Source organism: Zeus faber (genome assembly GCF_960531495.2).
Source record: "Zeus faber genome assembly, chromosome: 21".
NCBI classification, from domain to species: Eukaryota; Metazoa; Chordata; class Actinopteri; order Zeiformes; family Zeidae; genus Zeus; species Zeus faber.
The window spans coordinates 20920065-20947708 of NC_137208.1; the positions used below are offsets into that span (position 1 = coordinate 20920065).

The 27644-nt window shown below is 43.4% G+C and overlaps 1 protein-coding gene across 1 annotated transcript; it reads left to right on the forward strand.

Moving 5' to 3' along the window:
- On the forward strand, positions 1–27644 carry cnot4b (CCR4-NOT transcription complex, subunit 4b; the record flags this gene model as incomplete). The annotated part of the gene is made up of 12 exons (XM_080022592.1): positions 1–174; positions 2758–2955; positions 5906–5992; positions 6109–6210; positions 6367–6492; positions 6871–6995; positions 8144–8353; positions 8468–8525; positions 9196–9451; positions 9874–10332; positions 24226–24471; positions 25829–27644. 12 exons carry the CDS (start codon positions 1–3, stop codon positions 26188–26190), a joined length of 2403 nt encoding a protein of 800 aa, XP_079878718.1. The 3' UTR covers positions 26191–27644.

The following is a 27644-nucleotide window of genomic DNA, read 5'->3' on the forward strand; positions in this document are numbered from 1 at the left end:
ATGTCCAGGAGTGCCGGTGGAAAGGAGGACCCCATGGAGTGCCCACTGTGCCTGGAGCCGCTGGAGATCGACGACGTCAACTTCTTCCCTTGCACCTGCGGCTACCAGATCTGCCGCTTCTGCTGGCACCGCATCCGTACCGACGAGAATGGCCTCTGCCCCGCCTGCCGAAAGGTTGCGCGCGCACACATACACACTGTATTTTTACTAAAATACATTTTTAGTAAAAACATTTATACTATTTATTTATTTATACTTACTGTATCGATTTATCGCATATAATTTTTTTTTGTATCAAACTGAAAAAAAAAACATCTATTACTATGTTAATAGATCTATTTTTTTTTTGGTTTGATAAGGAAAACGTATTTTAGAAAAAAATATTCTCAATCAATTTATTTTTTCAGTTTGATACCGCAATAACTTCAAAGGGCCATTGGAAACTGAATCGGTTTTATTTAGTAATTTGAAATTAAAAATAATTCAAATCAACATAAAAAATACATTGAAGAAATAACACTAATGGGCAACACTTGCAAGTAAATAATAAAACAAGTTAGTTAAAAACATTGCTTACATCGAACATTGCTTCTTCCTGCAAATACTTTGTTTGAGTTCCAATGCATTGTTTACCTGTTTTCCCTGACTACATCACTGATCGCATGTTATGTTATGTTATTTGGCATATACATCATAAACTGTATGTGTATGTTCCGCGAGCGAAATCCCATTCTGTTAAGCTTCATTCCGAATGAGCAGCTTCCACAAGCACAGAATCAAATTTGGCTAGTTTAGATTAAACATACAGATGTAGGACAATTGATTTTTCTACTAATAATACATTTAAAACTATGAGTAGGCCCGAGTCTACTGCCTATTGTAGGTAATGCTGATGCTTTGGCTGCTGATTCTGCATGTTTCAGCCAGTAGCAGCCTCATTGTGACTTCATTGTTTACAACTCAGTAGCACTGTTTTTGTCATTATCAATACATTTTCAGACTTACCACTATTTGGCCATTTTGTGCGGCTATTTTGTATTTCCCTAACTGGTGGAAAAGGTTTGGACACCCCTGACCCCCTCCGCTTTCTGTTGGGGTCCTGATTACACTGTCATGTAGTCGGATGGCCCCCCACGGTTCAGCACGCACGTGAACCGCGGATCGATTGCAAAATTTAACAAGATAGTGAAAAAACCGAAGCCCGAGCCGCAGGAGCCGGAGCTCAGCTGGAGCGCAACTTGTGCCTTATAATAATTTAATGAAAAAGTGTGCTCCGATCCAATAAAATTATATATTTTACAATATGTCCACTTGATTTGTCCATTTGAGAGGGCAGAACCAAGACGGACAGCCTTTGAGAAGTGCCAGTACACGCTCCATAAGAGTGGTTAACGTTATGGATACGATTTGGATTGTGATCAAAGATAAGACAGTAATAATAAACGGAACATGATGCTGTGATATGATGAATAGAATTTGGAAAAAAGTCATTGCGGCAGCTCCTCCTACCACACGCCACCCAAGTGGCGTTTTCAGGGCCCTCCGGCACAGAGACACAAGTTTATTGTAGAGAGGGGGCTAGGTGGAATTAGGCAGGAACAGATCCGACATGTCATGACAGGGCTCCTCTCCTGAGTGAGTGTTAAGTTAGGGGTTTTAACCTGCTGCTCGTTAGCCCAGCCAATGAGCAACAGGTATGCAGCCACCCTGACCCAATCACCTAGATCCAGGTCAGATGTGGCTGCTCAAACCATCCCATCTCCACACCACAGTCATATTAAAGAACGTACAGAGCAGACAAGGACGTGGTGGGCGTAGGAGAAGTGACGTACTTGCAGTAGTGTTGAAAAGTTTGTCTCTTTTTAGTGAGCAGGATGATCTGGCTAACTGAAAAGAGTCTGCTCTTACGCCTCCCAAGCATCTATTTTATCTATGAAATGGTATGAAATATTTTGTTTATATTTATTCCACTACAAATATAACATTATTTATAATTATTTAATGTGACTGGACTCAAAAGTTACTTATTGAGAAACAAGTGTTTTCTTTACAAATCAAGACTCAATTGGGTTAGGGTTAGTACTGAAAAAAATAGATATCTTTTAATCAAATTGAATCATGTATTGAGGTGTACTGACTTCTTTAAAAAAAACAACTGTAACTCGCTTAATTCTGAACCGATCTTCATGAAATTTAGGTTAAACGTGAGAAATTAAACACGATACTGGAATTAAATTCAGTTACTGGGTGCAGATCTAATCATATTTTTTTACTCACCACCATGTTTAAAGGAAGCATGCCCGCCTCATATTGCAGTTTAATTGAACAATTGAGTATTGAGATACTAACGGATCAGTATTGAATGATTTATATATTTTAAGATTTTATTTAAACATTGGACATCTTGAATGTTGTCTTCATTTAAGCTCATGGGGAAAAGGTCCTTTCTTTAAGTGTTTTACAGAATAAATAGCACAGAATATATATTTTTTTTCTTTTTTGTTCTGCTGATCCGAAAAATTATCAGATTCATGACTCAAAAACGCGATATCAGAATCAGAATCAGAAATACTTTAATAATCCCAGGGGGAAATTACTTGATCTGAACCGTGAGTTTTGTGATCCGTTGCACCCCTTCAGTCGGGGGTTAGTTTGCGATAATGCCCGGTAGTTGATAAACGTTTCAGCGGTTGTAATTGAACTAAATCCGAAACTCTCTTTCTGGTATCTTCTATCTCTCTATCTGCGTGCTGCCAGCCTTACCCAGAAGACCCAGCGGTCTACAAGCCTCTGTCCCCGGAGGAGCTGCAGAGGATCAAGAGCGAGAAGAAGCAGAAGCAGACAGAGAAGCGGCAGAAGGTCACGGAGAACCGCAAGCACCTGGCCAGCGTGCGTGTGGTGCAGCGCAACCTGGTGTTCGTCGTCGGCCTCTCCCAGAGGCTGGCCGACCCCGAGGTCAGAGGTCATTGCGTTAAGGAATGAGCACACACCCACGCACACCCCAGTCTCCCATCAGTTCAGCCTACTTTGTTCTGAGCGATAGCAAAGTGGCTGCGAATGCGGTTCCGAAGGGGCGATCTGTCACTTAGGTGAATGCAAAATAGAGGAAGTTGACATTTTAGCTGCATCACAACATCTTATTTTATCCAGTTCTGCCCTGACAGAGTGTATATTGTAAAACTATAAACTACTTTCAACCCCGTTTGTTGGGGTGGGAGACTCTACTTTCCAAATGAACACTTCTTGTTCATAAAAGTGCAACACAAACTATGATTGTATCCCTTCAATTTCTCTCCCCACTTTTGATAATGACACGTGGGTGTCCGTAAATGACGAATATAGATCTGCCAACCTGCACACATTTTGTGCAGGTTGATGCACAATTCTTGATGAAAATACGCAGGTACGAAATGCCAGCTGAAATGATGAAAAAAAACAAAAAAAATAAACAAATAAATGAAACTGTTAATTAATTACAGAAAACAATAAATCAGACAATGCCGTACATTTATTGTGTATTTTAAACTACATCCCTGGGATTGGACCAAATACTATGATCTGTGATTCTGTAAGCCCTCCCCTCCCTCCCTCTCCTCTCCTCTCACTCACTCAACATTCGCTGATACGCAGTGGTACTTTATTATCCACCGATGCTGCATTGCTGAGATAAAAGTGGAAGTGGTGAATGGAGTAATAATCACAAAAATGTGACAGTAATGTTAACATATAAAGCGTTGGTAATAGAGATGCACTGAACGATCGGCTGGTTTTAAGCTTGATCGGCTATGACCGGTGACCAGCCGATCAGATATTTTTTTCAGATACTGTGCCGGTCAAATGTGCTCATGTACTTGTAAAGATGCTCCGATACTCAAACCCCATATGAACGTAATGTTACGTAGTTGCGTAATATTTTTTTTTTCTGGTGCGGCACGTTGGACAAACACGCCCGAAAAAGGGGCGTGTCATGGATCCAGTGTGCTTGGGAACAAAACAGTAGAGGAGGCAGCAACGTAAACAAACAACAGAAAACTGTAAAACTTAAAAAAAAAAAGTATTTTGAGCCATTCAAAAGAATCTCATTGTTTGTAAACGACCCAACCCTACAGTAGAAGCAGAATGGAGCACTGGCAGCATGGATAATCACTGCTGCCGGTGCGGTGTGCACACCGGTCCTTCGGCGGCGGGGAGCAGGGACCGGCTTGGGGCGACACTGGAGTGACTTGTAGCCCGGCGGTGAGCGTGGGGGTTCATCGCTGTGCTCCCCATGGTGCGATCCCCACACTCACAACATTTCACTGCTGCCATGCGGAAGAAAGTCAATAACTTCTGATTTGGATTTCTAAATGGTATATGGAATGATACATGGATATTACCTGTCTGTTTATGCGCCAGCGTCCGGAACTCCAACGTGCGTCGCATCGCGCAGGTAAAGGGACCAAAATGACGGGTCGACCGATTGGCAGTGGAGCAGATTAAAATGTTTTGAGTATGGGGACCGCTCCGAGGGGATCACAGCAGAGAACCCCACGCTCTGCCGGGCTCAGAGCCACTCCATCACTGCCCCAAGCCGGTCTCCGAACCTGAGTAGCGTCTCCTCTCTCCGCCATCGAAGAACGGTGTTCACAACAATTGTGGGCATGGATACTCCATATGCTGCTTCTACTGTAGTGTTGGGTCGTTCACAAACGATCCAATTCTTTTGAACGGCTCTTTTGAAGCAACAAAGGGAACCAAGTCTCGCTGGGTTTATTTTTTTCCAAGTTTTACAGTTTTGTCGTTGTTTGTTTAAATTGCTGCCCTCTACTGTTTTTTTCCAATCACACTGGGACCAAGACTCTGCCCTTTTCTGGCGTGTTCCTGTTGAACATGACACAACAGGAAAAAAAGAACGGCATTTCTCCTGGCAATGACAAAGGGGACAAAGGGGATCGCCTATTTTTAGCGGGTTTTCCCATGTTTAACTAAACCCAGGTATACCGGCAAATTTTGGCTTAAAAATGGTATTAGTGTGTGGTGCTGCTGCTTTCCATGCACTATAGGAACAAAACTGTTAAATTGATCATGGTATGTTGTATGTGGGGTCTCTCACATTTTCAACCTCTGTTAAGATTTGAAAAATCTTGTAGTGTGGGCCAGGCATTACCTCCCTGGTTAAAAAAAAAAAAGCCATCAATGTCATGGCAGGAAGCTGTGCACACAGTGTCCTTCACATCTATGGTCAGATGTCTGAATTCTACACATGGGGGGAAAAGTATCAATCATATCACATTGTTTTTTCTATAGTGATATTAGTAGTTATATCAAGTTGAATTAAGACTTGAGCTGTCAGGATCATGACATTTTTGTTGGTCATTGTCATACAAATAATTGCAATTAATAATTCCATCGTCTTATATGTTCATTTCATTGCTCTCTCATAGTCTAAGCCTAAAACAGTCTAATAATACACATTCACCCTAGAAAGCAAATCCATGAATATCGGAACATAAAAATTTGTATTGGCGGTTAATTTGCCTCAATCAATGAATCAAATGAAAATTGTCAATTTCCCATGAAAACCAGCCAGGGAAGCAATTGTAGAATTTCACTATTTTACGAAATAATTGCAATTAACTTAAATAATTGGGATTAGACTTGAAGACTTAAACTGGACAAAATTTACCTCGTCTTTTATTATCACACTCACACACACCACAACACATGCATTACGTGCAGCTACAGGGGCCGACACACACGCACATGGAGGCTGTGAAAGGTCTTTTCCACTTTTTTCCCCCCATCGAGGCTTGTCCTTCCTCCAGGGGGCAGCACTAAATCTTGGCTTACGCCTGTAAAGAGATTGATGTCTTTCAAATAAGAAAAGATTCCCAAAAAATGTCCTTTCTCCCGTGTGTTCCCAAAGGTTCTCAAGAGGCCAGAGTATTTTGGGAAGTTTGGGAAGATCCACAAAGTGGTGATCAACAACAGCACTTCCTACGCCGGCTCACAGGTAACGCTCCCCTGCGGTGTTCCCAGTTTCCCTCGCTGACTGTCAGACACAGGATGGCTCCAAATGTAGTCTCTGCTTTTTTCCCCCGCTTTCGCTGTCTTTCCTGCACTCCCCAGGGTCCTAGTGCCAGTGCCTACGTCACGTACCTTCGCTCCGAGGACGCCCTCCGAGCAATACAGTGCGTCACCAACGTGGTGGTGGATGGCAGAACACTCAAGGTGAGTTGGGCGAGTGTGCGTAGACTTTCAACAGAAATGGCCACTTTGAAACTACAGACTACAGAAACTACAGACTACAGACTACAGAACTACAGAACTACAGAGTCTCTTGATTCTCATGAGGTCTTGTTTTTTTTTTTCCCCCGATCTCGCCAGGCCTCTTTAGGGACGACAAAGTACTGCAGTTACTTTTTAAAGAGCATGCAGTGTCCTAAACCAGATTGTATGTATCTGCACGAGCTTGGGGACGAAGCTGCTAGTTTCACAAAAGAGGAGATGCAGGTATGGTTGAGGCGGAAAAAGGACAAAAATCGTATTTTCCCCACAAATGCAATTTCAAAATGTCTCCCAGTGTACTATGTTAGTATTTCTGAGGCCAAAGAAACCAAATCATGATTCAAGTAAAGGAGCTTACACTTTATTTTGATTGATTGCAATATTTCGTACCATCACCCATAACTCATACTTTACTCATCATGCATCTAGTTCTGTCTCTTCCCTTTGGGGACAAAAAGGCCTAGACATTGGTATTTCTACTTGCTTGTGATTCATTAATGATGATCTCATAGAATCTTTACTTATCAGACTACTGAAGGTTACTGAATGTTTTTCTGTGTAAAACAAAATGCTTCCAAGTGTTTCTGTTTCTTCTTTTTGCAGGCAGGGAAGCACCAAGAGTACGAGCAGAAACTCTTACAAGACCTTTGCAAAATCAGCCCTGCTTGCCTGCCGAACCTGGTCACGGGCGCCGAGAAACCAAAGGCCAAATGCGACTCTCTGCAGAGGTTATTTTGATCCGTTCCGCTGTCTTGTGTATTGGATTTAGATTAGATGCCACGTCTGCGTTGTCCCTTGGCACTTCACAACGGATGGAGTAGCAAGTGTATAGATGACAGGTTGACCACAAGGTCAAAGGAAGACGCTTGGCGCGGCAGTTGTGTATCCAGTATCGCTATCCAGTTTGTGTACGAAATGGAGTTGCAGCCACACTTGGCAGTGACGTGTCTCAAATGGGTTCCGACTGTGTGTTTGTACTGTGCGATTCTATAGCTTTTTGTACTGTATTATTTTGAATTATCATGTTATTTCATGGCTCTGTGGAATACCTGATTGTGATTGGTCAATTGCGGCAATCAGTGACCATTTATTTCTGAATAACGACCCCTGATCTGTTGATTATAACCGTTCGTTTCACACCCTTGTTTCACATCGCCTACATGCTAATGCTAACTCTAGCTATGGGTGACATCTTGTGACATCACATAGAAACTACAATGAAAGTCTTAAAGAGATGAACGCAGATATGTCCAATTTCCCATTAATAACAGTTAATAGGTTATATTTCAGGTGAAGTTTATTTTGTCGGGTGAATAGTTGGCTCTGTGGTTGCTGTGTTGGCTACGTTGGGGATTATGTTTCTCAGCGGAAGCTCTCAAACAAGGCATACTAGTTCAGAACTTCTGCACTGTGGCCGGTGAGACCCGGTGCTTTGTCCGGCAAATTACTTATTTTACGTGCTTCGGCTTACTGGTTGCATCCGGGTTAAAACCAAAGTAATCCCATATGGGATTGCAGAGAGAGGAGGAGACATGGAGAGGCTCATTGGGGTGCCCACTACCAATCCCTCCCTCCCCCCTCACCGATGGTGGCCATCGTGAAAGACCAAAATATTGTGTAGTTTGCTCCCGGCATTAGTCATGAAAAGACTCAAGCCACAAGGGTTTTCCAGTCTTCGATTTTCATTTGTGATGCCATCCGTCACTGACTACCTCTGAATGCGATTGCCATGATCGGGTTAAGTAGCCAATGACCCTCCCTCTCCCTCTCCCGCTCCCTCCCCCTCTCTCGCTCTCTCTCTCTCTCTCTCTCTCTCTCTCTCTCTCTCTCTCTCTCTCCCTCTCTCTCTCTCTCTCCCTCTCCCTCTCTCTCATAGATCCAACAGTACGAATGGTAGCGATGTGTGGCCTTCGCTACAGACCTCTGGAAAGGCCGCCAACGGACTGCCCTTGGACCGCAGCAAAAGTCCTACACTGGACAGCGGCTCCGACTCTGAACACATGAGCCCAGAGGGGCCCAAGTTGGAGCTGGGCCTCGGCCCCATGACGCCCCTCTCGCCCTTCTCCTCTAGCTGTGACAGGTCTAGGTAGGCGGGCGCCCAGGCTAGGGGTGCAAAGCTTGACACCTGTACGGTAGCAATGGGATCATAACAACAAAACTCACCCCATTCACAACCCCCTGCCTCCTTTTCCTTTTGCAGTCCCAGGAACAAACTGCACGACATCGTCAGTATAGGCAACGGTGAAACCTCACAGCTGGTAAGACCCGGGATTTGGATTTCCCTGTAGTTTAAGTGCAGCAGTCGCAACATACTGTACATACACTGTTGTTTTAAATCTCTTATAGCCACAAGTGGTGACATTTTCACCTTTCTTTTGTGGTCACGAATTGACTTTAATCACAATTACTATTGGAAACAGCCTTACAATTCCCCCAGTGACACAACAAGATACAGTGAGGCCTTAGATTTTCCTATTTAATAATAGAAAAAAAGTCTTGATGGACAACCTTATCTTCCAGTACTGGCACTGCCTCTGGTGTAATAATACTACAATAAGATTGCAGACACTGTAATAATTTATATCGAATTGATAGTTTATACCACTCATCCATGCCGTGTTATTTTATACATATTTATTCATCCATGACGGTATATCCATCCGTATTTTATTTTATACCCACAGGCATAAGTGACTGACCCTGCCATAGCCTTTTTACTCAACTTAGGATCATGTTTCATGTTCAGTATACTGTATATACTTTAGTTTTTTATTTGGCAATTTGTGTATATTTGGATTTTTTTCAGACGGTTAAGCTTCTTTATTCTATTTGTCTGTACAGCAACACACCAATCCTTACCACAACAAATTCCTTTGTATGCGAAAATGGCCAAATAAACAGATTCTGATCATGATTCTGGTTCCCCAGCTCCCAGGCAGCGACTCTCCGCCGCCCCCTCCTGGCCTGAGTAAAGCCTGCTTGGCGGTGCCCATCAGCATGGCTGCCCTCACAGCACACTCCCCCTTCGAGGGGGCCTCGGCCGAGTCCCAGTCCCTGTTTTCGGACAACAGCAACTTCAGGCACCCCAACCCCGTGCCCGGCGGCCTCTCCGGCTTTCCCGGCTCCCCCCAGAGCAACGCCGACTGGCCCACAGCACCAGAACCGCATAGCCTCTTCGCCTCAGGTGGGTGGCTTCAACTGAGTGAGGGAGGGGGTTTGGATAAGGTGGACTTTTTAGTGACACAAAAGTACGGCCGTGCCAAGATTTAGCTCAATAATTTGCTCTCTAATAACAACAGCTCTATAATAAAAGCAATTCTTTTGGACCAGTGTTGATATACAGTATAATAGCATGGTGTGTTTTACTATATGTATCACCCCTCTTTACACATTCTTGTAGGAGGCTGGCTCGCTGTCAAACATTTTAGTTAGAATTATTTTTTATTACCTTTTTTCTTTTACTGTTATTTCTTATATTGTTATTTACCATCTAATCATTTTGATTAGGATTGACACTATGTGAAATGCTCATGTAGTTGTTATGATAACACACAGGTTGACGCTCGTCTTCTTCCCCATTCCGTTCCCCCTGCTCTCTGTCCACAGACACGATCCCGGTGTCATCCTCCACAGACTGGCAGGCGGCCTTTGGTTTCGGGTCATCCAACCAGCAGCAGCAGCAGCAGCAGCAGCAGCAGCACCAGGATGATGACCTGGGCTTCGACCCCTTCGATATTACCCGCCAGGCCCTGGCCGACCTCATCCAGAAGGAGCTGTCGGTGCGGGATGCCGGACCCCCCACGCCCCCCAAACGCTTCACCCTCAGCTCGGGTCTCCCACACCCTTTTCACCACCACCAGCAGCAGCCGCACCACCACGCGGTCCACAGCACCTTTGGCTTCCTCGGGCCCCCATCGTCTTCATCTGCTTGCTCCTCCCACCGGCCCTGGGCGGGGGGACCGCGGCGTGATCACTTCTCGCACTCAAACCACATATCCGTGGTTTCGCCAGAACACAGCTTCTTGGATTTGACTCTGCCGGGGCTCGGAGGCATCCCCATCACAGGTAAGCGAAAGCCTGCTGCTGATTTGGCCATAATATTATGAAAAGCTGTCTTTACGGCTGCATAACAGTAAAAAAAAAATCATTTTTCTGAACTTCGTAGACTGTTCTAGCTGCTCTAATCACTGCCTCCATATGCTTGGTCATAATATCCACATTACTAACGATTTTTTTTCCAATATTTCTTGTATGTTATTATCTTATGCAAGCACCGCCCTAATGATATATGTTATGAAAAAACCTCCCGCTTTGTAAAAAGCTGTCGTGATATTTGATTTTGTCAATATCTTCCAGACAACGATGACTGTTTCACACTTTGGGTTTCATCAGTTGAAGTAATAAGTGGTGATGTCGGAAATCACGTTTTGCATTTAATCGCATTTAAATCACTATCGGAAAGATCGGAAGTTAACGCGAGGACACTTTTTGACGACAGTCTGCTCCCTCTAAATCGTTTGTTACCTTGCACGTTGTTGAAGCTCGCTAAAAATGTAGTGTGTAGTTCAAAAACTCGGCACATTTGGAACTCCTTCCAAATAAGGTCCCATGACAAAGACTCTCCACTTTCTTAACCTCTTCTTGTGATTATTTGTATATCATCATAAAATAGCAACAGCCAAAGCATAGCGAGACAACGCTTCTCACTTGAGACTGTGAATTCTTTACATTTATTGCCTTTGGATGGAATCGGTGTGATATGAACACACCTCAGTTGTGAGTTTGAACTCGTGCTGGGTCGGTTATTTCATAATCGGGAAATAGGCGGTTATGGACGGTCACCGACACACACGCAGCATAAACTAAAAAGAAGAATCGCCAGTTGTTAATGTTTTTTTTTTTTTAATTAATAAAATAATCTTCCTTTCCTATGAATACACATAAATAGTTTCATGTATGCTGAAACACCACGCATCACTCTAAAACAAAGCCGACAATACTTCTCCCTGCAATGATCGTGCTGTCTCTGAAGAAACACAACAGCATCGGCCTCTAGTGGGATGAATAACAAAAGGCTGAGGAGAACCACACTGATTTAATGGTAAAGCGCTTTTCTAATCTTGCGACCACTCAAAGCGCTCTACAATGTGCGCCTCACATTCGCCCACTCACACGCACACTCATACGTCGATGGCGGCTGCAACCATGCAAGGTGTACAGCTGCTCGTCGAGAGCAGTTAGGGATTAAGTGTCTTGCTCAAGGACACTTCGACATGCTGCCAGGAGGAGCCGGGTATCGAACCAAGAACCCTCTGATAACTGGACAACCCGCTCTAACACTGGCCCCCATTCAAACGTATTGTTTTTAATTATTATTTAAGATGATAAAAAGCCCCCCCCCCCAGTTATAAATTTGGGCGTTAAAAATTGGAATATATTCGAATACTAAAAATAATAAAGCATACAAATTCAAAGGGTTTTTATAGAGGAATATCTCCAGCCCTAATAGGTTCTAAGGTTCATTTTGACAAGGCGCAGCCCCCGAGTTTTTTAAATTTTTATTTTTTTATTTTTTTCCTGTGACCAACCGACTATAATGAAAAACTCACCCATCAAAACATCACACCCCTGTCCTGTAGGGTTGCCACGGTTATCGGTGTTTCCGGTGTTACGTGGTTATTGGGCATACACCGATTACATTACTTGCCCACCGTCATTTTCATTTATATATTTAATTATTTGTTTATTTATTTTATAGAAATAAAACCTGAATAAAAACGTAATAATAATAATTTTTGCGTATCAAGTTCAAGAGATTATTTGTCACATATCAGCAGCAACATTCATCAAATGAAAAAAATTAAAATTCTAATTTGTGAAATACTAAGCGTGTTATCAATACTTAGTCTGAGATTACAATCGTGAAGGTGTCTGCTTTTACGTACACAGCAGATTCGCAGCAGAGTCTGCTTATCACGGGAGGAGAGAAGGCTATCGGAGACCTTAAATCCGGTATAGATCGGGACCTGTCTCCCTCTTCCGTTATTAGCGCACGTGCATAATGTGCGTGTGTGTTATGGGTACATTCCGCCTTGGTGTAAAAGGCGATTATGTAGTAATAATAATAGCCTAATAATAATAATAATAGCCTAATAATAATTAAAAGAGCAACTAGGCTTCTACTACCGCTATTACTACTACCAATAATAAATATAGCTGCAGGCAGCAATACACAGGGTCCAGTTTATTCATTTTAGGTATGTGTTCGCTTTTGTGTCCTGTAAAATGCATCACAATTTACTTCACTTACAAAAATCATGGAGGTACGTCGTGGATTTGCGTCCATAGTACTTATTTTTTTGAATATCGTGACTGACCTTGAGGACTGGATTTTTGGACGATGGCTTCTTTATTGTCTTAAGATTTTCAGCTATTTTTCGGCATCTGGAACGCTAACAAAAACAAACTTTGTAATTTCTGTTCAGAACAAAAATAATAAATATGAAAGGCTATTATATTTTACAAATATTATAATACATGTTGTAATTAGTTCTTTATTGTATTTTTTCTGTTAATGTACAATTTGGAAAATTCCGTTGAAGAGATAACTTACCTATATTGTAATGCAGACAACATTTATGGAACTTTAACGTTAATTTGTCATTTGAATTATTATGGAAGAACTTGTCAATGCATAACACTTTCTGTCTTTACATTTAAATCTGCTACGTTTAGCTGGAAACTGTTTATACATTCAAGATTCAAGAGGTTTATTCGTCACATACATATACATACTTTCATACATATATGAAGTGAAATGTCAATAATATACAATAATAATACAATAATATACATGTTTCTTGAAAAAAAAAAAGTTTATACTTTACTTTAAACCAAACCTTGTCATTGTCATAACTTACCATGTTCGTAAGTACATCAGTGTCGGTGACTACAGGTGGCATTGGGTCTAATGTGCGTCAATTATGAGGTATTTACGTAGGTTTATGTATTCACAGAGATTTACGATAGCAGTCAAATTTACGTAATTTTAGTGGTGACTTTTTTCCTTCCATTACATTTTTGCATTTACATTTCGTTTCCATGAAAAATGAAAACGTTGTGGTATTTCTGTGAGTAATTACCATAGCACGGTTTCTATTTTTCCGACGGCTTGCTGGATCTTGAACACATCACTCAGTGCCACATTCGAGTGGATTCGACTCGATGTGGTCACGGGTTTTTGTGGACGGTTTTTCGTATTTTTCATAAATCCGGCAAAGTAATGGGGACCAAAATAAAATATCAATTGAATAGATCTACAGACACCTATCTACTAGGTTAGAAGATACATAAATGCATAGTTTGTTATTTCGAACCACTACAGAGCGACGGAGTCTACGCCAGACACTGGACACCGTCCAATGGACATTCTGAATCGGAATCTGTACATTTATAGTAAATAATATGATGATGATGTCATAAAGCGTCGTATTGTAAATCTCATCTTGTTCATTTTGTTTATGAACGGTGGCGTGTCAGTCAAGCCCGTCCAGTTGAATATTTGCGGTCGAAGTTGTTCGGTTTTTCACTCATATCTGCTCTGTATGTGGATCAACTGTGTTTGTTGCTTCTGCCGTTCTTCTGTTTCAAATTGTTTTAGATTTCAAAATTATTTTATATTATTAGGGATTCAGCCCACGGGCTGGACCCGTAATAATTTGCATAATAATGATTACATCTGAACGGGTTTTTAGCACCACTGGAAACATAGCCCCCCCCCCCCCCCCCCCCAATGCTCGTGCCTCAAACTGGAGTAGGTGAACATGCTCGTCTTCTTGACACGGAACCTCGGCAAAGTCAACTGAAAATCAAACAGGCCAGACATTTTCATTCATTGTTTGTTTGTTTGCTTGTTTGTTTATTTAACAGGGACAAGCAGAATAAACGGGGACTATCCCAGAAAAGCGCATTTTGACCTTATCCCTTCAGGCAATGTTGATCTATTTGATTTTGTTTTATTTATTTAACACTACCAAACTTAAATGTTAAATTGTTTCACATTTAATATCTGAGAATGCTAAGAAAGGTTATTTCATTTTATTTGACCTAATTCAACAGTCCCAAGTCGGAGTGACGCCTGACGAAACCCTTTTTTAATGTTTTTATTTTTATAGAAATAAAACCCATCTGGTTAATTTTTGCATATCAGTGCACACGTCCATCAAATAAAGAAAATTAAAAAAAAAAAAAACATTCTTAATGACGAACTGTGTTATCAATACTTAGTCGGACAAAGTGAAAGTGGCTGCTTGGTGCGTGCACTGCACGCAGCACAGTCTGCGGAGTCATATTTCACATTTCACACCCACCCCCCGTTGTAAAGTGTTGTGTTGAGTTTATTAACCGGTGGGAAGAATTGAAGAATTTCTCACCGTGGCATCTCTGGCCCCAGTGCACGCCAAGTCTGGGACAAATAACCAACAGCTCCAAACAATTAACCATTACGCCTTTAACCACACAGTCTTCCTTGTTGCATTTCGGCAGGGCCTGCAAAAAGGTTTAGCCAAACAATAGTGAGGCCTGCCAGAGATAAGAGTCCATGATGTCACTGTACGTCTGTTGCATTGTGGGTAAGCTCACTCGGATGGCCAGTGGGAGGCAGCACAAGACTGAAACCACGGGTAGTGTATTATGCCATTTTAAAAGTGTTTCCAGGCTGGCAACCAGGAATCAGCTTTTGGTTGCCGAAACTGAAAATATGGCTGCCATTTTTAGTCACCTTATATTTTGACTAATTAAGATACTATGCAGTCATACGTCAGCTTAATAATCAAAATGTGACATAAAAGAATGTTTAAAAGCTTTATTACGGTAACCAAACAAAATTCTTTGTAGTTTGTGTTTTATCTGATACAGGATTTGAATCTTCAGAGGGGAAGAAACACAACTCAAGACCCTTACTCTCTCTCTTACACCACGTGTACAGTAAACACTGATCAGCCACAACATTAAAACCACCACTTATAACCATTAATATTGTGTAGCTCCTCATGCCGCCAAAACAGCTCTGACCCGTGGAGGCATGGATTCCACAAGGTCTCTGAAGGTGTCCTGTGGTATCTGGCACCAACACGTTAGCAGCACCCCAAAAATGCTTGATCGGATCAGACCCTAATCCCGGCCGTCCACATGATGTATGAAAAAAACATGTTTCGTCAGACCAGGCCACTTTCTTCTATTTCTCCATGGTCCAGTTCTGAAGCTCACATGCCCATGCTTTCAGCGGTGGACAGGGGTCAGCATGGGCATTCTGATCGGTCTGCGGCTACGCAGCCCCATCCGTAGCAAGCTGTGATGCACTGTGTGTTCTGACACCTTTCTATCATAGCAGCATGAACCTTTTTAGTAATTTGTGCTACGGTAGCTTTCTGTGGGATCAGACCCTTATGGGTTTGACTTAGTTTCCCACGCGCATCAATGAGCCCATGGGCGCCCATGACCCTGTTGCCGGTTCACCGGTTGTCCTTCCTTGGACCACTTTTGGTAGGTACTAACCACTGCATACTGGCAACACCCCACAAGACCTGTCGTTTTGGAGATGCTCTGACCCAGTCGTCTAGCCATCACTATTTAGCCCTCGTCAAAGTCACTCAGATCCTTACGCTTGCCCATTTTTCCTGCTTCTAACACATCCATTTCAACAACTGACTGTTCACTTGCTGCCTAATATATCCCACCCCTTGACAGGTGCCATTGGAACCAGATGAGCAATGTTATTCACTTCATTTGTCAGTGGTATCAACAGTCCTGCTTGTCCCCTCAATGTTTCCAAAGTTAAATTAAAATTTGCATTTTTCGATTAGAAAGTAGCTCTCCAACGTCAGCCAAACAATCGGCGATTGTTGATATATTCGCATCAGTGGGTGTGCGGCACCTGTCGGGGCGGGACCAATTGTGTGGAACAAGGATTTTCGGCCAATGTAATCATGGAATAGCTCATTGTGAAAAATACAAATTCCCCTGTATGGGATTATTTTGGTTTTAAACTGAACGCAACCGGCAAGCCGAAGGGTGTAAATTAAGTCTAGTTTATTGTAGTGGCAGAGCCCGGCCTGGCACAGCACCGGTCCACAGCCCGGACTTTGGGAACCTCTGCTCCCTCTGTCTCCCTGACACGAGACGCATGACACAGGGCTTCAGTGGAGCGGCGATGGCTCCTTCTCCATGACGCATTTACACCACTGCTCTACACTTGCCTCTTTTACGAATTATCAGTCTTAAAAAAATTTGAAACCTAAAATAATTGTCATAGAGTAGTTATGTTGATTTAAAGTGTTTAATGAAAATGTGAAATTGGAAGGAAATCTTTGGAGGTGCTGCGCTGGCGCTATGCCAAATCCTGAAGGGGCTGAGCCGGCAAGGACCCCTGCAAAACTAATTTTATTGCAGTTATACTTTACCCGGTATTTGCGAAACAAAATCACTGAAGTGAAAGTTCTGTCACAAAACTATTGTTACGTATTCTTGCGCATTTTTAGGTGTACGCAAATCCTGTGGGAAATCAGTGCAACAGCAACGTGAATTTGGCCCAAATTATGAAATGGCCCAAAATGATTACTTAAAATATGCTTGATTAAACCTAACTGAATTATTTAAACAGTGCTAGGATATGTGGTTTCGGGTCGGGCCACGGATCTTGTGTCGACGGGTAGGGTCGGGTTGCAAACTAATTGGGTGGCGGGGTGGGTACAGTATTGCACGTCGTGAGTGCGGGGCGCGGTGGGTCTTGAAAATCTGTGACGCTCCGCCCGTTCGGAGACCGGCTTGGGGCGGTGCTGGAGGGGCTCGGAGCCTGACGAGGAGCGTCAGGGTTCTCCACTGTGCTCCCCACGGAGCCATCCTCACAATCACAACATTTCATGGTCCCCCATGCGGGGTAAAAAGTTATTAACTTCTGATTGATTTTGAATTATAAATCAGATATGAAATGATAGAATGATACATGGATCTTCCTGTCTATTAACGCGCCAACGTCCGGAGCTTCACGCGCGTCGCATTGCGCTGGTAAAGGGGCCAAAATTAGCGGGTAGACCCGGGTGTCCTGTCAAAGCCGATTAGAGCCGGAGCCAATAAAAACCTGTGTCTATTGCAGTGTCATTCGATCCGGGACTGAAACCCGGGTGTAACCTTTACCACTTATGAGAAATGCCGGATGTTAGCGGGTGTAACCGGGTTTTTGGCGCGTTGGGAAAGGGGTATTAGTGTCGAGCCCTGAAGCTGTGTGGAACAAAGATTTTCAGCCGATGTAATCATGCAATAGCTCATTGTGAAAAATACAAATTCCCCTGTATGAGATTATTTTGGTTTTAAACCGAACGCAACCAGCAAGCCGAAGGGTGTAAATTAAGTCTAGTTTGTTGTATTGGCAGAGCCCGGCCTGGCACAGCACTGGTCCACAGCCCAGACTTTGGGAGCCGGAGCCAATAAAAACCTGTGTCTATTGCAGTGTCATTCAATCCGGGACTGAAACCCGGGTGTAACCTTTACCACTTGTGAGAAATGCCGGATGTTAGCGGGTGTTACCGGGATTTTTGGCGCATTGGGAAAGGGGTATTAGTGTCGAGCCCTGAACATACAGACATTTGGTCAAGATATGAGTTCGAAGATATTAAATAAAATTACTTTGGTTGAATTTGTCACACACAGCTATCCTTGCCGATGAGCTCACAGTCGTGTGTTAAACCGTAAAGTGGGATTTTTCCACTTTGTGCCTTGAAGGCAGGATCCGGGGCTCTGCCAATTCCTGCCTTGGTTTGTCTCGGTTTGCCTTCAAATGACTTCAGGTTAGGGCTGCCGGAGCCCTTCCCCTTGGCCTGAGCTGCCATGCTTTTAATCCTTACTGTTCCTTAAAAGTGTTGGGCTGTGAGCTTTGAAAGTGTGCAAGACTTACCTCAAAGACTTTCCCTTTAATCCCCTTGGTTCCGGGTGTACCCCTCCCAGATCACTCCCTTTTTCACTGTCCAGACGGCAGCAAGGGTCTGGTTCATGGTTTACACATCTATTTGGTTGTTGTATTTAGATCTATGAAATTGACAGATGTTTTCCCTCCTCACTCAACTCCACCTGACTGACAGGCTTTTGCTGCTCTCAGAGTGATGTGACATTTCACGCCTTTGTGACACGTTGCATGACAGCCGCCTCACTCCTTTGTGCCGAGTGCTGGATTTATTGAGAACAAAGAAGCCAAGCCGCACGTAAAAAGTGTTTGATACTCGAAGTTCAGTGTGTAGTTGTAAAAATGGGAAAATGATTTTGGCAATAAAAACATAACATTAACAAGCATTGTAAATATTTGTACTCGTTTCCTTTTTAGCCTCTACAAAAGGCGCAGTCGCATTTTTTCCTCCCCGGGTTCAATGTATAACAAGATCCGAAGGGACAAGCTTATACTCTCCTCTGAAATAAATAAATCATGCGACACGTGAACACAAATGGCTCATTTAAACATTTATATAACGTTTGCGCTCGTGCCATATGATTACATAGCTGATTTTGACATCGCCGCCCGGGGCTGAGTATGGCTTGGCATGTGGCACTTATCAATCATGCAACCTGCCTCTTCCCTACAAATTCCTATGTCATGTCACTATGCCCTCAAATGTTAAGGATGTAAACTTTATTAAATGTGTCATGAAAGCCATTAAACTGCAATTTAATGTGCGAGAATTGACGGACTGGGTGTTGAAATTCAATACTTTTATGGTATCCACCATTCCACTGTTGGCGTCGAGTATCTAAACATTCTGTGGCATTTAATAGCAAAGTGTGATGGCTACTGTGTCATGTAGTTCTGTCTTATTGTTAGAAGGATTTTGTTTTACAATAGGACCTTGAGCTTAGTATTTCAAAGTATTGTTTAGTAGCCGCTAGCAGGTATCCGTGAAGGTTTTTGCACTGATATTGAAAGTGTACCACCTCTTATTTGGATGTGGCCATGCCCCAATGTGAGTTGAGATCGCAACCCTGTAATGGAATACAACCGTTCTAGTCATTAGAAAACAAGCAAGTGCATTTTCAGGTTGTTATTGTCATGCTAGGCTGAGCAATTCAATTCAATTTGATTATCTTCCAATGTTATTGCGCCATGATGTAAAGGCAATGTAGTTGTGTGCCGTGATGCATCATTTCAGGTTCCAAATGAATAACCTTTGCTTTCCCCTTTAATTATGTCTGGAATATACCATGATGAACAATAGGGCAGAGCTCCTATTCTATGTGATGACGTGGTAATGCATTCTTCCATATCAACCTTGGACTGTGGAAACCCTTGGTTTCTGAAGATAAAGTTTGAGGCCTTGAGGTTGGGTTAAGGCTTGCTGGTATCTATGCAGGAAAGCAGTATAATTTCGGGCAGCAGGAGTGAAACCACCAGACCTCAAAAGAAGGAAGAAATGCGTCTACCTTGCTCCAACACAAATGAGAAAACATCTCTCGCCTTTAAAATCCTCTCTATGGTGCGATTTTCAAAATCCCAACCAAGACACCCATTCGAACAAGTACATATATTGAGATATTGAAATCAAAAAGTGTTGTGGGGAAAAAATATGATTAGCAATAAATGTCTTCTTTTTCCGTTGATTTCCATTCACTCTTGAGTTTTTCAGACACCAGCATCTAGCGGCCGTTGAAGCCACATCGGCTTCAACTCCTCTTCCATAATGGTTGCCACTGAGTATTGCCCTTCTGGATGTAGACTTAAGGATCTCTGGGATGGCTTGCGCCTACAACCTTGCATTTCCCCACACACAGGCTCTGAATCAATTCCTTTCTTGCTTTATCAGCCTCTTCAAAAACAATGACCAGAACCTCATTTGGTTGGTCCAAGACCTCTGTAAATTGACCTCTGACTGTTTAGCACCCCGTTCCTCTCCGATTGCAGCTGGTCACTTCCTGTTACCACCTTGCCCCAATAGCCTGGCTTAACAACTGGATATTGTTCTGTGCGGAGAAACACAGATCCTGATCATGTTCTATTTTGGAAACTCTGTTGCTATTTTGTGATATCTGGATTTGCTTTGACAAATCTGTGAATTAATCAAATATTTCATAAACCCTGACAGTATTCAGTGATCTCACTATCGTCAGCGAAAATGTCACTATTGGTATCTCTGCTCTGTTCTGGCAGGTATGGCACATCCCTGGGGGGTGTCACTCTTGACACCCACCCTCATTGGATGTTTTGTTACACTGTTCAATCTCAGCTGCAGTTTTATGCAGAATGCTGATGTCAGTCTGGCACCGACCTGTACATCTTTTATTTTAGCACCTCTCTCTCTCTCTCCCAGTCTCTCTCTTCCTGGAACCAGGTGAACGGGCACTGGAAACTGCAGATTGTCGCTTTACCGATAAGGGCCAAAGGCAGAGAATTTTGCTGTATTTTATTTATTTATTCTTGTCAAATCTAGGGTTAATTTCACTCGGGTTAGACGCTGGAAGATGCAAAGACTCACCTACGATATTTGATGGAGGCAATTTCACCTCTAGCAGCCAGCCAATTTAGTAATAAATATCTCAGCCTGCCAGAAGAGTGACATTCTATAACTTTAAGGTTTTTTCCCCAGAGTTCATGAATTAAACATGGCAGCACTTGTTTATCTGCGGATGCAAATGGAAACACAGGTGATGATGTTAATAGCGACCATGGTTCCTGCTTTGACTCAGTGATTAAACTAACAGGAAGGGCCTTTGCGAGGTCTTTATGATCACATGGGTAACCCTGAGCGCATCTGGGTATTTTTATTTATTTATTTTTTTATATATATTTTTTACATAGACTTGAGTAGACCTTTTTTTGTTGATTTCACAACCTTTTAACACAACAGCTTAACTTACTAAATCAAATATTTATGAGAAGGGCCTAATGTATCTCGAATCACAAAGGAAAAGAAAGCTCATAGTCTGTCCAAGTACACTCATCATAGCAGATTTCAATTCCTTCCGGCCGAACAGGTTAGTTTAGTAAGTGTTTAGTCGGTGCATTTTATAATGAAGGGTTAGGATTGGTGAAGGCGGAAGTCTTTGGTCCGAGTCAAGTCTTCAGAACTCTGTAGATCAAGATTAAAGACATTTCTCTAGTGCAAGTATATATGTTGAGGCAAATGACCATCTAAAATAAGTTAAAAAATACCCAGTAAACATTAATGGTCCTGCTAACATTACATTTTTTTTTACAGCTTGCAACACGCACAACTAGCTACAGCTGGAGTGGAAATTGGAACGCGCTGTACGGATGAATCATTTTGCGCTGCCATGATAATAATTGAGGAGTAAAATAAAAAATACGCCCGGGCTAACATTTGAATTAAGTTAATGTCAATGTGTGCTGAAAGGAAAGACGTGGAAAGAAAGAAATGAAAGAAACTCAATTGGCTCATCGTCAGGACTTGTTTTGAGGTGTCCAATAAAAGTTGACGTCATTGACGTCTGATTGTATTCCATATTCTTTACACGTGGCCTCCATTTGTGTAAGCCCTGAGCTCTCTGGAGCCTCGAACGCAATTTGCCGTACCGTGCATGTGATTGGACGTCGATCAAGGCCAGGTGCACGGATTGAGGCGGGTGGTGGCGGGAGGGGGTGGGAGGGGGTGAGTATGAAAATCAAATGCATTTTCCTTCTGAAGCTGCGGAAGGACAAGTTGCAAATGAATGTCAGAGCTTTTCACTATCCAGGCAGCTACCCAAAACGAAGAGCGCTGTCGTTCGGTCCTCGTGTCTTCACTGTTAAGCCTTGTTTAAACTCTTACACGTATGCCGTTCTGTAGGTGCAACATAATGTGTCTGCGTATGCGGACTCGTTCCAGACAGCCGCACTAGAAATCAAAATTGGTTGAAAAAATATATAATAATAATAATAATAAAAGATTTACCGCAGGCTTCCATGTTTTGCCAGTAGAATACATGGAATGTAGCATTCCACGGAACCTATTGTAAAATACAAACCAGTAAAGCCTTTTGGCTAATGGGTTAAAATAAGATCAAAACACCTCAAACAGACAGTGGGAGGTTGTACATTATGCACCCTACATCATATCAAACCCTTTCTATCTCTTTCCCTCTCCCCGGTATCCCACACCAGCAAACAGAAGAAGAGCTATTCCTGGAGCTTTCTGTTTCGCTCTATTGGGGGGAAAAAAAAAAATCTTTGTTTTGAACCCACTCCAAAAGATTTGCTGTATTATTTAAAATGTCTCTCTGAATCCCGTATTCTCCTCGAGAGCGAGGGAGACTGTGTGTGCGCGTGCGTGTGTGTGTGTGTGTGTGTGTGTGTGTGTGTGTGTGTGTGTGTGTGTGTGTGTGTGTGTGTGTGTGTGTGTGTGTGTGTGTGTGTGTGTGTGTGTGTGTGTGTGTGTGTGTGTGTGTGTGTGTGTGTGCGCGCGCTTGTGTGTGTGTGCGCGCTTGTGTGTGTGTTTCCAAAGTGCCTTATTTCCTGCAATTATCATTTGCAAATGTGGCAAGTCAAACGTTACTGTACGATTTTAAAATGGTACCATTCCACCATCCAAGTGTTTGAGCCTGAAACTGAAGGAGTACTTCCTTTCTTATTGGCCTGTTGTTTGGTTAGGTGGGACATTTGGCCGGTTCATTCGTGTTCTGTTTGCACAGAGAGCCTGTGAGCTTGCCCTGCAGCCCGACAACTCCAGGTCTGCAGTGTTGGGATTGGCAGGGAGCGCTAAAGTACATTGGCTCTGAGAGCTCAAGCCCTGGAGGATTTGGACATGTTGCTCTCACAGGGAACGATTGGTCTGGTGATAGGTTATTACTTAGGTTAGGTTCAATTCTTATATATAATTGCAGACACAATTTATTTTCATATATTTTATTGCAGATAAATTGGTGCACATCCGTTATTTTGTTGCTCACTCCCGTTGTGTTGTGGCTCTTGCATTTGTGTTTTGTCTAGTTGCAGTGCGTTGAGCCCTCGGGGCCACCGTACTAAAGAGATTGCAATGACACCTAGCTGTCCATGCTACTGCGGTTCCTTTAGCGATGTGTTTTCAGGGGATCTCACGATACAGTATTGTCACGATACTTGGGCCCCGATGCGATAACATTGCGATTCTTATGGTCTGCAATACGCCAAGTGTTCCGATACGATATTGCAATATTTTATTAATTTATTTTTCATTTGAATTGAGTAATATGTTTTAAATGCATCTTTTTTTCTTACACGGAGCTTCTTGAAAACGTCAACTTGTGCATTTGCACACACGTTAGGAACCGAATGATGGCCGAATGATGGCCAACAGCCACTGTTTATGTGTGGTCAGTACCGTTCGGTCTAATTACATGTTTACAAGTATTTCAATAAGATTGCCGTCTCTCCAACTTTAGGAATCGTGGCCATACAGTATTGTGTATGCATATTATGATCACTGACCAGAGTAATTTTTGCCTCAGTAACGTCTGAATTGACCTCCGGGGGTTAAAGTGTTACGCCAAGCTACTCAAATAGAGAACATTGCTGATGATACTGTCCCCACAGAGGTTCAGTAATGAGCGCAATAGGACTTTGGATTTCACCATTTAAGAAGACACGAAAATCCGAGGTGGACACAACGTAGTATCGCAATATCTTTATGTAGGATACAGGGTATTTCAGATATAGGCCACATCCACACTAATTAATCAGTTTTCGGTCCACGCTAGCGTTTTCAGAAACCTCCAGGTGCGAAGAAGCGGTGTTATCCTCATGCAGTTAACATCTGAAGTCATTTAGATCGTGTCCAAGTCACGAGAAAAACAGAGGAAATCTGACGACAAACGTAACACAGTATCATCAGCAAGGTTCTCTATTTGAGGAGCTTGGATGTTGCGTCATCGGAAGCAGTCGTTTTCTCCCCAGAGAGCCCCCCCCCCCCGAAAAAAAATAAGTTTTAACTATCCGTCTCTCCGTCACAGAAAATGGCGGCTCCGAGGAGGGCGTTAACGTGAAGGAGTGGCAGGATGGCCTCCGAGCGCTCCTGCCCAACATCAACATCAACTTTGGTGGGCTGCCCAACTCTTCTTCCTCATCTTCCTCCTCCTCCTCTTCTTCCTCATCCTCCTCCTCCTCCTCTTCCTCTTCGACTGGCGTCAACCACAGTGGGCCTGGTGGAGGATGCTGGGAAAGGCCAGCCAGCTGGATGGACCCGGCCATCATCACAGGTATGTTGGTCCAGGAAGTTTCTTCTTCTGACCGACCCCAGTGCCTGCTGGGAGTTTTTGTATCGGTTACCTACGTCCTATGGCGGTCAGGCTCGGGGGATAGTTAGAGGACAATATTCGTAGTAAGGGAATGAGCCGTGCTGATTTAAGACCAACGAGTGCCGCTTGTAGCAATGGCATGTTTTCAAAAGCCACCCTGACGCAGGACTGTAGACACTTGGTAAAGTGCGATTTTTATGTTGGGCGGATGTAGAAAGAAACACTGTGAAGAGGAAAATAAATGCTTTGCTACCAATGCCTTACTTGCAAAAAAAGACATGGTGATCATTCAGTAGTGAAATAAGAGTGGCGAGTTTGAAATCTCCTGCAGAACACTGGACACAAGCAAGAGATCTCAGCTCCATTCTGCATAAAGCTTGGATACGGCCATTTATGCAGCGCTGGGATCAATAAAAACGAACTGGCCAGTCACTGTCGATAGTGCTTTGACCCTCCCATTCATCCATAAAAATCAAGCGCAGCGTTGTGAAACAGCCCATGCCGACGATATCCTCTCCTTGGCAACATACACTAATCAAATGAGAACAGCTGCTTCTGCGGCCTAGCACGGTTTCCTCTTTGGCGCTATTGAGTTTCACAGCCGACTCTTTGCTCCAGACCTTCTTTGCGCCCTCAAACTGCCTGGTGTAACGGTAGCCAATCATTCGCGTTTGTGAGGGAGCCTCTTGGTTCGATACCGGCCTACCTTCATCTCTTCTTCCGGCCCCCGCCGAGAGAGGTCGATACGCTGGCAGCCAGCCCCCGATTATCGCTAGAGATGAGCCCTCGTTCAAAGCACAGTGATCTCGCCAAGTACAGGTACTTAAGCTACTTTCCTAAATTGTCTTCAAAACACAAAAAAATAAATCTGATCTCAAACCAAGTCAACTCGCCCGTCCACCTGTTGGAATTGGAGCCCAACCTTTCTCTGAATTGTCCAAGGCCGCTCTATCGAGTGTTCCAGGAAATAGCTGTTGTGTAATCTGTTATGGGCTACAGAAATTGGGAGCCCTGATGTGTCTGGAACAAAGAAGCCTCATACTTAAAACATAAACTAATCTCAGATAAAGAAATGGCTAAAAGTAGCATCCAAATGGGAACAGCTTTCACAACAGAGCGTTCAAGTCGGGATTCCCTCGGCAGGCATGGCTGTTTTGGTCGTGTTTGGCTAGAGCTCCACCTAGTCGTCAGAAATTACGCATTTTACCCGAATAATATTTGGGTAAAATGTGTCATTTCTGAGGTATGTCTTATACTAGGCATGGTATGGAGCTGTGTCTGACACTAGTATCACTCACTCTTTATTTCTTTCTTTCAGGAATCCCAGTCGCCACTAGCAACAGCCTGGACTCTTTACAGGACGACAATCCGCCACACTGGCTCAAGTCCCTTCAGGCCCTCACGGAGATGGACACCCCCACCTGCTCTGCCACCTCCACCTCCACCTCCACAGCCACCACTCCCGTCCCACCCCACCACTACCACCACCAGCCCCCACAGAGTGACCCCTTTGGGGACCATCTCACCCTCCACAGAGTCGGCTGGACGCCCTACCCCCTCCCCCCGGGCGCTAGCAGCCAGTTCCGCTCTCCGCCACCAGGCTTCCAGACACCCATCTTCAGACCGCTGACACAGAACCAGACGGACCTCCTACAGAGCGCTGCTATGGACCGCCACTAGGGGGCAGCCGGCGGCTGCACTCCTACCCTCCTTTAAAACCACTTTAACCCAAATCAGCAGTAATGTCCAACACAAAACAAAACTATTAACAAATAATAATGACAATAATTATGAGATCGTATACTACATCTCTTTCTTTCATTCCTTCCGAGCTCTCGGTTGTGGTTTCTAGCCTCCAGTTGGTTGTTTGAGTTGGATTAAAAGGCGCTCTAGCCCCTAGCTATGGCTCCCAAGGCTGTCCAAGAGCAACAATGCCACATAGCAACGCTGGCAGCACTTCATAGCCGAAAGGGAGGAACAAGCTTTGTTACTGGATGAATAATGTCAGATCTTGCTTTTGAAAACCCTACAAACAGGGTAGCAGTAACTGTCTGCAATCCGCATTACTGAGAGATTTGAATTGCAAGCAGACCAAAATATGCCAAAATATGCCCTGAATGTTTGCATGTAAAATTATGGCTGAATTTAAAAACTGAAAAATGGGCTGATAATCATGTAAAACTCAGAATTGAATTGGAACGCCTCTGCCTTTTATAGGAATCGCCAACAAATAAGAAAAAATAAAAATCAAAGCGCTGCTTTTCAATCTGGCTCTCAATCCACCAACCATCTGATTCTGAGAACTCAAAGTCTGCTCTGAATGGAGACACGGTCCTCTGACAGGAAGGATGCAACAGCTCCCCCACAAATTCACAGGCTCAAATTGAAAAGGTAAAACTACTTGGGTACCGCTGGGACAAAGCAGGAGAGGCGATGTTGATGTATAATATTACAGGCATAGTTCCTCCCGCCATAGTTGAGACGATCCCAAGCCCCCTTACCGTACTGCCTTCACTGTCTGTACTCAAGTGGGGATTATTAACGCACGGGGGGCCACGGCGTGGCGTCGCACAGGGCCATCCAGAGACCTCGCCAATGGTCCCAGCCGCTGCTGGACAGACCAAGGCCGCTCCAGTAGGTCTGTGGAAGCAGAGGGAGCTGCCATGTAGAGTGGGTTGGCGAGGGTAGATGTTGAAGTGAACATCATGTCTTATTTTGTCGGGCTTGCGGGGGAGAGCACTTAAATTGAGGGATTTGTTGATGGTGCTGGCTTCCAAGGCTACGTCAACCCCAAAATGCCTCCTTTCATTTCTAGCGTCAGTTCTCAAAACTGTGTCCGTGGGGGCTGGCAGCGCTTTGTGACCAACTCAAGCAACACATATCATCGAAACCCCCGCCCCCATTTAATTTGTTTTCGATTAATCAACATTTTCCCCGTATAAGGTCCCTGTCGAGCAGTATTTTTGGACGATTGAGAAACTGATGCATTCTAACAATTGGATTGACACGCTATTACATTAAAAAAAAAAAAAAAACCACAAGTTTAAAACGGAAACCTGAAAGAATCGTACCTCTGCAGATCAGGAAGAAATCAAATGATAACAAACTGAAAATGATGACAAAAATAAAATGGT